The following is a 12,606-nucleotide window of genomic DNA, read 5'->3' as shown; positions in this document are numbered from 1 at the left end:
ATTTCTTTCATATTTGCCATGATGACAGTAAGTAATAGTTTAGTTATTTTGCAAGATACTAGTATTCATCTTAAAGTGCTATTTGAAGGCTTAGCGAGGTTAATTAGGTTAGCTGGGCATGATAGGGAATCAATCGTTTTAATTAGGGAATCAGTGATCAACAGTGGTATGTTCTGTAGCCAATCAAAAACTAATTGTTTAGGGGCAAAAAAAAAAAAAACATTGACCTTAATTATTTTTTATTATTAAAACTGCTTGTATTACAGCCAAACTATAAGAAACTAAACTTTCTCCAGAGGAAAAAAAATATTATAGTAAATACTGTGAAAATGCTCTTGCTGTGTTAAACATCACTAAGAAAAAAACTCACAGAATTGATAATAATCAAGTTTTTGTCATTTTATGCAACTTGCAGATTTAGTGTATATGCTCAACCTACGGGAGAGTAATTAAGTATAAAATCTGCACATTTCTGGTTTGCTTAAATCTTTTGTCTCAAAGCAGTAAATTAATGATTGCTGGTTTGTTTTCTTTTCCTTATTAACCCCCGGTGAGTGTTTGCATCCCTGGGAATACAACATAGAGACTTAAAGGTCATTTGGCACAAAACATTTCAGTGTTACCTCTGTGTTTATTGTGTGTTTGTGCATGTGTGTGTGTGTGTCTGTGTCAGGCTCTGGTTCACTGAGGGCAAAGTTTGAGCTGTCTGAAGGTCCATCCATCCCTGCTACCCTTGCGGTTCAGTTCTTCAGCGAGGGCAGCTCTCTCTCTGGGGTTGATATGGAACTAGCCGGCTCCGGTTATCGGCTCTCCCTCAATAAGAAGAGATTTGCCACTGGTAAGAATGATTATAAATTTAGCAAATACAAATACACTATAGCTAAAATGGTTTGAGATCATATTAGTGAATACTCCAGAACATTTTAATGCGAGTTTTCAGTCATACAACAGGTAAAGTATTTTGAACATATCAAATCACATCACTTATTTCTGAAGGTGCTGTTGACTTAAAAATTTTACCAGATGTTGATAACAGCCAAAGTAACTAAAACAAAGGTAATTCGTTTAGAAATTAAGTTAGGGTAAATAACATGACACAGAGAAAAGTATTGAACACATGAAAAAAGGCATGTGTAAAAAAGATAAGGAAAGCCCAGACAGCAGCTAAAATCTCTCAGTAGTTATTCAGCAACCCTCTGCCTTTCATTAGTGTAAATCATGGGTCACCAATCTCGGTCTTGGAGGGCCGGTCTCCCTGCAGGGTTTAGCTCCAACTTGCCTCAACACACCTGCCTGGTTGTTTCAAGTATAGCTAGTAAGAGTTTGATTAGCTTGTTCAGTTGTGTTTAATTAGGGTTGGAGCTAAAATCTGCAGGACACCGGCCCTCCAGGAACAAGTTTGGTGACCCCTGGTGTAAATGAATATTAGCTGCTTCAGTCCCAACACCTAAATTACAGATGATGAAGGTGAAACCAAGGTGGACATTTCAGCAAGACCACCACCCCAAACGCAGCCAAGAAAACATGGCTTGAAAGTTGGTTTGAGAAAAGAAAATAAAGCTGCTATAATGACTGCCAATCACCTGACCTGAATCAAATAGAAAATAAGAACTAAGGATCAGATTAAACAGACGAGACCCTCAGAGTCTATTGAGGTCTGGGGGAAGAAATCACACAAGAGCAGTGCATGTGACTCGATTCTCCATACAAGCTGTCATTACAACAAGAAAAAGGCTTTTAAAGAAAAAAATATAAAATACATTTTAGTATTTTCTCTTTGTGTCAGTCCATTCATAATACACAACTTAATTTCAGATGTTTGGATTGTTTGGGTTTTTACCAAAATCTGAGTCAATTTTATGTCAAGAGCTCGTTTAGAAACATATTTACCAGTGAATGTCATGACATGTTCAATACTTCTTTTTAGTTTTGCCTTTGAAATAACAAAGGAGGTGATGTGTGTGTGTGTGTTTTTTTGTGCGTTCACAGGCCGCTACATGGCTGACTGCTGAGATCTGAGGTCTGTGCTCTCTCAAACACAGGGATTCTGGAAGTTTATTTCTGTTCATTCATTAATTCTGTCGCTGGTTCTCAATGATATCGATGGAGGATCGTTAGGGGGGATGGAAAACGAGGGCTGTCTGGGTGAAGGCCTCTCATGCTTCTGTTTCCTCTCCACGTTCTCAACGATCCAGTTCCAGTAAAGCACCTTTCTGGAGAATCGAGATTTTCATACTACAGTAACGTAGCACTGAGTATCAAACACTGTGTACAAAGAAAAATAAAAAAGAAACAGAAAAGAAACAAAAAGAAGCAATGTCAGGATATCGGTGAATGAAATTATTAATCGTTTTGATCTATTCAGACTTTTATAAAGTCAGAACGGTAGCGTTTGTTACTTTGATATGTATAGTTAACAATTTGTAATATGATTTGTGTATAAACGTACACCATATCTAAGCAAAAAAGGACAAAAAAAACTGCACTAACAATCGTTCTGGATATTTGTTGAGCATTAATTTCTCCATTTGTATTCACTGAAAAGTCACAGTGAGAATGAGGAGAACAAAACGGAGAATAAAAGGAGAGCAAATGCTTCAGTGATAGATCACTTCACGCTCACAAGAAAGCCTTACTTCTTGAATGCCACGATCTTTTCCATAGCTGAGCAAATCACATCTGTCTGCTACATTTACATTAATTCCCCTAAAATCTATTGTTTAAACTTTCTTCTCTTTATTTTGAATGTGCAATGAAGGTATAAGCTTTCTTTTTTTAAGTTTAGTGCCATTTTCACTTTAGCAATGTCAAAAAACCTACTAGTTAGTCATGTGTCTTGCTTAACAGCAAAGGAAAACTTATACACTGACCTCAGTGCCTCTTTTCTGTTACTTAAAATAATCAAACAGGCAAACAAGCGCATGTTTAAGTCAAAAGGAACCCCCCTTTTTTAGATGATGACCTTTTCTCTTCCTATATTTAGTGCCAGTTTAGTTCTTTATGCTTTCTGATGGGATACTGAAGGGAAAACACTGCCTATACTTCAGCCTTGGTCCTTCAAACTCCTATTCAGGGCTTTACCTAAACAGTTCTCATTATAGATGTCCTCCAAGTGCTTCTATAAGCTCTGGCCTTATAGATGGCACGTCAGTCTAAACCAAAATATCCATAGCAATTATTCACTGTGAGGTTATCCAAATTACAAGCACTGACCTGACTGTTTAGATGGATCTTTGTTGATGAAGAGACCAAAATGTTTTGAATATTTCCATATTAAGATGAATTACAGACGTGCACGTTTTCCAGTGTAGCTTACTCGCATCAGACTAATGTTAAGGGACATCATTTTCATGTTTTCACCAAATGTGCCGTCACGTCTATTTTATTATAACCCGTTAGTTTCTTAAAATGATGGCTCAAATGATGTAATCGCTTTGAGCAGGTTTGCCAAATATAGATGGAAAAGCACAATGATGCGATGAGCCAATGGAAGTGAAAACTAAAATGCGCAATGGGTTTTTCATGAATTAACTTGAACCCTTTCGATGATCTGTTTTGTACCACAACAGTCGTATCTCTGCCGTCGAGAGTTCATGTTTCTCAATGTGTGCTTGAACCCAGCGGTGAGCATTCACAGTGCTTTAAAAGGGGCTCTGTTTCCCCAATGCAAGGGCTATTTCGCCTTGTTCTCTGCGGAGGACCACGTCTTCAAGGGCTTCCCAAATGCCAGCGATAGCAGACACCGTTTGTACCTTAAAACGAGAAACTCTAATAAACACTAAATGCCAACAATGAAGGATCTTTACGCATCTGAAAACAACGTTATTTTTTCGAATTACGTCTTGTTTTCAGCAGGAACTTTTTTCGAAAGCAGCCTAACACTTTTTTGGTGAAGTAACGACTTAAAGATTTTATATTCAGAATCCTCACCGTCTTTATGAGCTATTTTCCTTTCTATATATGTGACTTTTAATTCATTTGTATTCCGTTTGTAATGTGGGGTTGGTGTCAGAGACAGGAATCGACTGGTGAACATCCGGGTCAATGTAGCATCAAAGATACAGCACAAATATTGGCTTCTGTAGTTCAGGAATTGTTCAAGCGGATATGAAATAGCTGTGTAGTTAGCGAGCTGGTTCTTGCTGCCTCTATAGCCATCACGTCAATATTCAAAGTCATTTTAAAACATTTAAAAGCAAGTCTCTGCTTTGTCTCTTTTTATGTCCACGTTCAATGGCATGTTAAAGCATCTGTGATTTCTTTGTTTTCTTTTTTTGTGGGCTTACTTACCTAATGTAAATTTATACAAATATTTCTGCCTTGTTTTTCTGCTTTATGACGCTCTGTGTCCGTAATAAATGTGTAATATATAAATCTATACAAATATAAGAAATACTACAGAATGCCATGTTGTCTGCCTGATTTATTTGCATGGATCTGATTTTTGGCTTCAGAAATTAAGCTTAAAGTAACTCATTGGATGAACTCAATTTAATTGAGGGCAGGATTTCTATCTTTTAAATTTGGCTAAACTATTTACACAATTAAATGCAACTGAGTTGGTCCAACTTGGTTTTATCATATTAAAGTTTAAATACATTTCAATTTTTATTTACCCTAAAGTCAAAGGTCTGATAATATAATTTATGTATATTACGTGTCATACATTTCGAAGTAGGGTTGTGGGATTAATCGAATCGCAATGTTGCAATTAGCTAATCCCAAGAGGCTGCAATATGATATATAATTGAATTATTTAATTATTTATAATTAATATATATTTATAATTAATGTAAATTTAATAAATTTCCCCTGCCCAGAGCAAATGCTTGACTGCCGTCTGTGTGTGATAGTCTCACCAGCCAATTGAATAAGCACAATTTAGTGAAGAGTGTCTCTCTAAAAAGTCAACTGAAAGTATTGCCAGTGACACTCAATCTATAGTAGCAACAGCAAAGTACAATTTCAAAGTTGTCTCAGCCATGTTCGTTTGTTGAGAGTTCTGTATTTTTTTATGATTATTATTATTTTTTATTTATTTATTTATTTATTTATTTATTTTTGTATAATAAGCTACACTGTTTCCCTAATATTAGTTAATTTTGTTTACTGAAAGGTAAGGTCATTTTCTTTGTGTTGTTTGCTCTAGAGCAGTGGTGCTCAACCCTGTTCCTGGAGATCTACCGTCCTACAAAGTTCAGCTCCAACCCTGAGCAAACGCACCTGAACCAATTAATTAGGACCTGAACAGCACTTGATAATTACAGGCAGGTGTGTTTGATAGAGGTTGCAACTGAAATCTGCAGGAAGGTAGATCTCCAGGAACAGGGTTGAGCACCCCTGCTCTAGAGAAAAATGAATGTTTTCTTTCTGAATATCTAAAAACAAATTTGAATAAATGTTTAAGTAAGTTAATATCTTTTCAGTTCCTTTTTTAACTAACACTCACTGCATTTTAGCAGTAAGAAGCTACGATAGAGATTATTGAGCTGAAGCTTGACTACAAAATTAAATCGCAAATCGAAATCGCAATATGTGTCAAAAAAACAAATCACATATACATATTTTCCCCAAATCGCACAGCCCTATTTTGAAGTCTTTCAAAGTTATCCTAAATGAACTAAGAGACATTTTTAAGCATATTTCATGAGTTACATATATAGTTGATTGAGACTAATCTCAGAACTCATTTTACCAACTGCAAGATGGTAATCTCAAAAGTCATCACTGTAAAACCCAATAAGTTAAGGTAACTCAAACCTTTTGAGGAAACCGATTGCAACAAATCATTTAAGTTTAAAAACTAACCCTAATGAGTGCTTAATCCATTTGAGTAAAAGAAACCATTTGAGCACAGTAAAATGAATTACACAAAAAATAATGAAGAGAACTTAAACCAACTGAGTCCTGTAAAACCTAATAAGTTAAGGCAACTCAAACTGTTTGAGGAAATCGATTGCTACAAACCATTTGAGTACTGTGAACTTACTCCATTTAAGTTGAAGAAATAAGTTATTTAATGAACTCATTACCTTCAACACTGAGTCCAAAACTCTTTTCAAATGAGTAGAATCAACTTTCAGTCAATTTTAAATTAACTACACTTCATTTGATAGAGTTCATTGATGGGTTTTACAGTGAAAGCATTACTTCAAACTAAAGTGCATATTAAACAAACAAGTCTAAAGTCTATTAACTTTAAACACCTAAGAGTACTTTTATTATCAACATTTCCCTCTTTTAATTCAATCCCACACAAAGCATGCTGAGATCTACTGATCCCCTAACCAGGTTGGACCAACACAAAACACTTAATAATGGACAAATTTGAGTGGACTGAGCATAAAACAAATAAGTTGGCCAAAGACATGACAAGAATTGTGTCTTTTCAGCTCATTTTAAACAGGTAGTTTGAACTAGCAGCAGTAATCATAATTTTGAGTGTAGTTTCCCATCAACAATACCACTTTTTTGTCATGGTTAAATGGTGAAGAAAACGACAATGAGTTGCTCATGGCATACCTTTCATCTGAGTCATTTTAGAAACACTGATGGTTGGATCTTTTTTTCTTCTAATTTACTAATGCAGAATGTTTAAAATCCATCGGTTTACCTCCAATCTGAGGCCTAAAATTGATATCCGAAGTGCACTGTACACCCCCTAAAATATCACTTTACACACTGACCTCTGAAAGACCTCGCAATACTGTATGTAGCATCTCTGATTACATTTAGTACTGTGTAAACTTAATGTTTATCCACCCAGGTAAATGATCTGATCGGGTTTCGATTGTGCTGTGTTTCCACGTATTTGTGCGTGTTTCATCCACTTGATGGTTGATTTCTAGTTTGGAAAAGTATGGATAGATTTAACGATAAAGCGATTCAACATTCAGATGTTTACACAGTCATGCTTCTGAACACATCTGCTGCACTTCCACTGCTCCTTGCAAAGTGAAATAAAGCTTACCCACATATGCTAGCCATCCGGCTTTCTTGCGCACCTCGTGTGTGTCTTTTATGTGTTTACGTATGTGTCAGGGTTGTAGACCCCTTCATGAACCCTTCATAAAAAAAGTCCTCTGCACGCTTCACAGTTTGATCTACATCAGACCTGCTTAATCCTCATTAAACTGCTTGACACCTGTCTGTATTTGCATGTTAAGGATTTAATTCTTAGTGTTTTTTTTTCTGCATATTACATTGTTGTTACAGAACGTATGAGTAAGTTATGGAGTCATTTAGTCAGAGTTTCTTTAAAGCACTGATTCATTCAGGAAAAAGTCAAATGTTTGCCACAAATTGCACTATTACAGTAGGCCAATTGTAATATTGTTTGAGTAGTGTGCTAAAAGGAAACTTTTACTTCATTCCAACGCAAAATATCATACTCTGACTCCACTATATTTCATAAGAACATGTCATTCCTGGTTATTTAGAACTGGATGAATAACCTGCTCAGAGATGACATGTTCAATGGTTAAATGAGCTGATTCATTCTTTTCGGATAACCTGCTAAATATGTTAACAAATCGTACTGAACAATTGATTTGTGAATTCATCTGTCCTTGAGTCAGCAGCTCAATGATTCAAACCCTCCAGCCAGAGCAAACCTCCTCCAGAGCTTCAGTGTCTTGATTGATGGTGGCAAACGTTGCAAACATGAATTATTATCATTGGTGCATGAGATGTTTTGCCAGTACAGCTTTTAATGCAAAATAAATAAACATTCATCTATAACTCTGTTTTAAAAATACCGAACACAACTCTTTTACTGGACTAACATTAGTTAGTCTATCATTAGTTCAATCTATCCATACATTAAAGCATCTCCTTAATATGTTCTTTGTCAATTGTTCATACTACACACATTCATGTTATACACAACATGCTTTTAAATATATTTTATTTGCTTAAAGCTTCAAACTAAATGTACTTCCTGCTATCGATTTTAGGCACAATGATTGAATCCTTCAAAGGGCACTTATGATGAAAATCATCTTTTATAAGCTGTTTGGACAGAACTGTGTGTAGAGTGTCAACAGTCATACTGGAGTGATATAAAGACAACAAGCCTCAACAAGCCTTTTTTTTTTTAAATATCCTGATGTTAAAATAGGATCCAAATCCTTCCCCATTTTGCGGCCCACCGCAACGTGACATAGGAGTGCAATTTTCCCGCCCACCAAATTGAGTGACAGCTGCATATTAACATGTCTCCGTAGTAACGCGCTTAATCATATCAACAAGCAGGACGTGAGCAAAGCAACCGGTATTAAAAGATGTTGAGCTCGCTGGGATCATCAATCATCATCAAATGTGATCAAGAATGAGTTTTACAAGTTTAAAACGTTTTTAAAACAGTGCATGTTTGTATTGATTTAATGCGATTTTACCGTCTTTATCAGCTCAGCCGTATGTCAGAACAATTATAAAACAAGACACTTTAATCCCGGTTTGTGGACGTTAAATCAGGTTTATTTTGTACATTAACATAACAGATTTCCATACAGCAGTGGATATTAACCTGTATCCTGTCACATTTGCAATATGTGCAAAAAAAGTGCAAAGTTAAATGTGCGCGCTGTGTGTGCGTGAACTTTGTAACGACATTGTGTGTGACTCATCATTGCAACTCCACAACAAAAACATCAAAAAAAAAAAATCACTTGGAAAGTTCTTACTGTAGTATTTCTCACAAATGTTATGTAAGGTCTGCTTCCTTCATGTCTGTCACTGTGCTGTTTATCTGACGCAGCCGAGGCGGAGATTGAGGCACACTCTGACAGAACTGTGGGAACAGTGGGTGTGGAGAACTAGCATTAAAGGCAACAAAATCAGCTACATTGTGTTCAGAGCAGAAAATCCAATATTCTGAAAGCTATAATAAATAATCTGATGGGTGTTTTGAGCTGAAACTTTACAGACACGTTCTGGACACATAAGAAGCTTCTTAAATTCTGAAAAGGGGTAAAATAGATGCCCTTTAAGTGATTTGTTCAAACACTGTTTCAATTTGAAAGAGTTCATCCTTATGCCCTAATCCTTTCATAGGGTTTACTCTTTGGAGTGACAGCTTCGAAGGGATTAGAGCATAGGGATGAGCCAATTCCAAATGGAATGCAGAGTGTGATTCCTAAAAATTAACCTGCACAAAGTATCATTGGGGCACAAAGTGTCCATCAGTTGCTCCCTTTGAAATCCATTATTCCGGAAGGCCCTTCGATGTGCTCAGCTTTTGTTTGGAATAAAATTTCAATATGGCGGCCATGATGAAGTGAATCCCTTTTGTAACCAATATGGATTAAACTGGTTCACATTTAGAAGTGTAAGTTTAAGAATGACTGTAATGAAAATGATGTTTTCTTCTGTTGCTTGAAAACTGAAATGCCGCTATTATATTTTAAAGATAAAGGTAAATTCTGTGATGGGTTTATTTGGACCCATTTTCAGGGGTGAAATAAAAACACTGAATTAGCCATATAAAATGTAAATTGCTCATGAAATTGTATTATTTTGTTTGAGCTGTTTTAAAACATATATAAGTCTCACAGCAGTGTTGTAGGTCTGAATGTTCTGAGTGACAGATCTCTTGTTTGCGTTAATTATTTAATCTGTCATTAATTTGGCACCATGAAGCAAAATAATCTCCTGCCACTCTAGATTAGCAGCACCCGACGCTTCATCAGTGCCTCAGAGTGATCCAGATTAAAGATATTATGCTGTACGTAGAAGGTTAAAGAGGAGCGGGTCTTTGGGCTCTTAGCTAACTGATTTCAAATGTTCTTTGGATGTTGTCACAGGCTGTGTTTTCGCAGAGACTCTGTGGGGTAATAGAGTTGAGTTATTAAAGAAGGAGAGAGCAGGAGCAGCATCACTTACGTTTATGCTCCATTACAGAATGACATGGCCTTTTGATCCAGCGCCCCCCTCTTCACTATGAGCAAAACCATCTGAGCAAACACACTAGCTGGACCTTCATAACTTAAAAATGTGTTTGCTTTTCTCCTCCATCTCACACTGTTCCCCTCATTTACTCCTCTTTAATCCTTTGGCTTCTTTCTGTCTCTCTCTTTCTCTCTCTCTCTCTCTCTCCGTCTTTCCATTCGCACCCATCGACTTGACTGTATTCTGTTTATTTTCTCCATTCTCCCTCCATTCCATCCTCCTGTATCATCTCTTTTCTTTCTTCCTAACCACACCTAATATCATTCTTGATCTGCGTCCACATCTGCCGGCTCTTCCTTTTCTACAGTTTTGGTCTGTCTCCCAAAACAACAGTGAACGAGGAGCTCATTTCATACCAGCTGAAATCCCTCAAGTTCTCCCAACGCTCATATTTCGTCCTAAAGAATCCATACAAGGAAAAATGTTTTGATGCATGCAACCTTGTTGAAGAACCATGTCTTCTGTCCAGTGACATCTTTGCATCTCGTAATGCTTTCAATGCTAATTCTAGGGTTGTTGACTTGAATGTTTAAGATGCATGCTATGGCTAATTCAGTTTTTGTGCACATGAAATGGACATGGGAGGTGCTTTATTAATGCCGAAGTGTGTGTTTAAGTACAGCTGTAGTTTGTACATAAAATTTTTCCCTACAGTGAGCTAAAGCTGCAGATACAGTGGATTTTTTGTATGCAAAATTACTAAAGGCCTCATGTCTTTTGGCCATAATTGGCATTATGTCTGATTTGATGTCATTCTAAAAAAAAATGTAAAAAAAAAAAAAAAAAAAAAAAACATTCTTTATATTCTTTTTTTTTTAAACAGACTTCATTGTGTGTGTGTGTGTGTGGTGTATGTGCTGATAGATTGATGATAGATTACATTTAGGTAGGCCCACAATGAAAACAGCTCTTATATCATATCTAATAATTAATTTTATCGATTTTTATATTATAATTATAATTGCAGAAATGCTGAACTTTTTCTGTCAGGGTTTTGTAGGTGATATACAATAGCTTTACAGTTCAGTATAAAAACTATTATGCCATTAGAAATCATCATGTGCATGAACCTGCTAATTACTTAATGAAAACAATATTAAGATAAAATTATATTTTTTATTTTTAAAAAAGCAGAACATTTTGATAAGTAAACAGGTGTGTTTGGGTGTGTGAGGGTGATACAACCCCAAATGGAAAAAAGCTGGGACAGTATGGAAAACGCAAATGGTTATCTATGGTTATAATTAATCTAAGCCTATTTAGTTATTTTACTTTAAAGGCAATGAACTTATTCATTGTCATAGAAGTGAAATTACTGAACCTACGCACATCTACATTCACCGGCCACTTTATTAGGTACACCTGTCCAACTGCTCATTAGTGCAAAATTTCTTATCAGCCAATCACATGGCAGCAACTCAATGCATTTAGGCATGTAGACACGGTCAAGATGATCTGCTGCAGTTCAAACCGAGCATCGGAATGGGTAAGAAAGATGATTTAAGTGACTTTGAACATGTCAAGGTTGTTGGTGCCAGACAGGCTGGTCTGAGTATTTCAAAAACTGCTGATCTTCTGGGATTTTCATGCACAACCATCACTAGGGTTTACAGAGAATGGTCCAAAAAAAGGAGAAAACATCAGGTGAGCGGCAATAATGTGGGCGCAAATGACCTGTTGATGCCAGAGGTCAGAGGCCAAATACCCAGATTGGTTCCAGCTGATAAAAAGGCAACAGTAACTGAAATAAGCACTCGTTACAAGCGAGGTATGCAGAAGAGCATCTTTAAACGCACAACACGTCCAACCTTGAGGCGGATAGGCTACAGCAGCAGAAAACCACACCGGGTGCCACTCTTGTCAGTTAGGAACAGGAAACTGAGGCTACAATTCAAACAGGGTCACCATAATTGGACATTAGAAGATTGGAAAAACTCTGCCTGGTATGGTGGCGGTGAAACGGGAGATTCGCATCATGGATGTGCAGCCGACAAATCTGCAGCAACTGTGTGATGCTATCATGTCAATATGGACCAAAATCTCTGAGGAATATGTCCAGTAGCTTGTTAAATCTATACCACGAAGGATGAGGCAGTTCTGAAGGCAAAAGTGGGTCCAACCTGGTACTAGGAAGGTGTGCCTTATAAAGTGGCCGGTGAGTGTATTTTATATTCCTTTAACCCTTTAACTACCTCACCAAGGGAAAAAAAAAAATGTTTAGATTGCATTTCTTAACTTCTAAGCATGCTTTCTTGTTTTATTTTTTTATTTTTTTTAAATAAAAATGTATTATTATTTTGTAAACCAACAATTCCGTGCGAGTAAACCATTATTAAAAACAGTCATTCATTATTTAAAACAGTAAAAACATGGTCAATTATTTGGTAGGGGGACAGTCAAAGGGTTAATGCTTCATGTAAGTAGGGGGAATTCGAGGATTCTGATTGGTTGTCAACAATCAGCGAGGACCTCTCATCAGTGGAGAAAGACACCGGTATGAAACGATTAATCTTGAATAACATTCTAAATTAAAAGCTTCCCGTGAACTGTTGTGTCATCATATAGTCGCTACATTTATGATCTGGTTTGTTGTTTCAGCACTATGACTTTAAAATATAAACTTTTATTTTACCACAGTTGCAGCTCCTAATTAGGTTA

The 12,606-nt window shown here is 36.5% G+C and overlaps 1 protein-coding gene across 29 annotated transcripts in view; it reads left to right on the top strand.

Annotated features, from left to right (window-relative positions):
* The window catches only part of fcho2 (FCH and mu domain containing endocytic adaptor 2), a 77,328-nt gene extending 72,925 nt beyond the window's left edge, over window positions 1–4,403 (top strand). For all 29 annotated transcript variants that reach the window (XM_073950436.1, XM_073950432.1, XM_073950427.1 and 26 more), the window contains 2 exons: window positions 674–838; window positions 1,990–4,403. In XM_073950436.1, the coding sequence (XP_073806537.1) occupies window positions 674–838; window positions 1,990–2,012 (188 nt within the window). In that variant the 3' untranslated portion in view covers window positions 2,013–4,403. The remainder of the gene's footprint in view (window positions 1–673; window positions 839–1,989) is intronic.
* Window positions 4,404–12,606: the final 8,203 nt, after the last annotated feature.

Source organism: Danio rerio, chromosome 5, assembly GCF_049306965.1.
Source record: "Danio rerio strain Tuebingen ecotype United States chromosome 5, GRCz12tu, whole genome shotgun sequence".
Lineage (NCBI taxonomy): Eukaryota > Metazoa > Chordata > Actinopteri > Cypriniformes > Danionidae > Danio > Danio rerio.
Note: the sequence above shows the minus strand (reverse complement) of the source record. Positions and strands in the feature narration are given on the sequence as shown.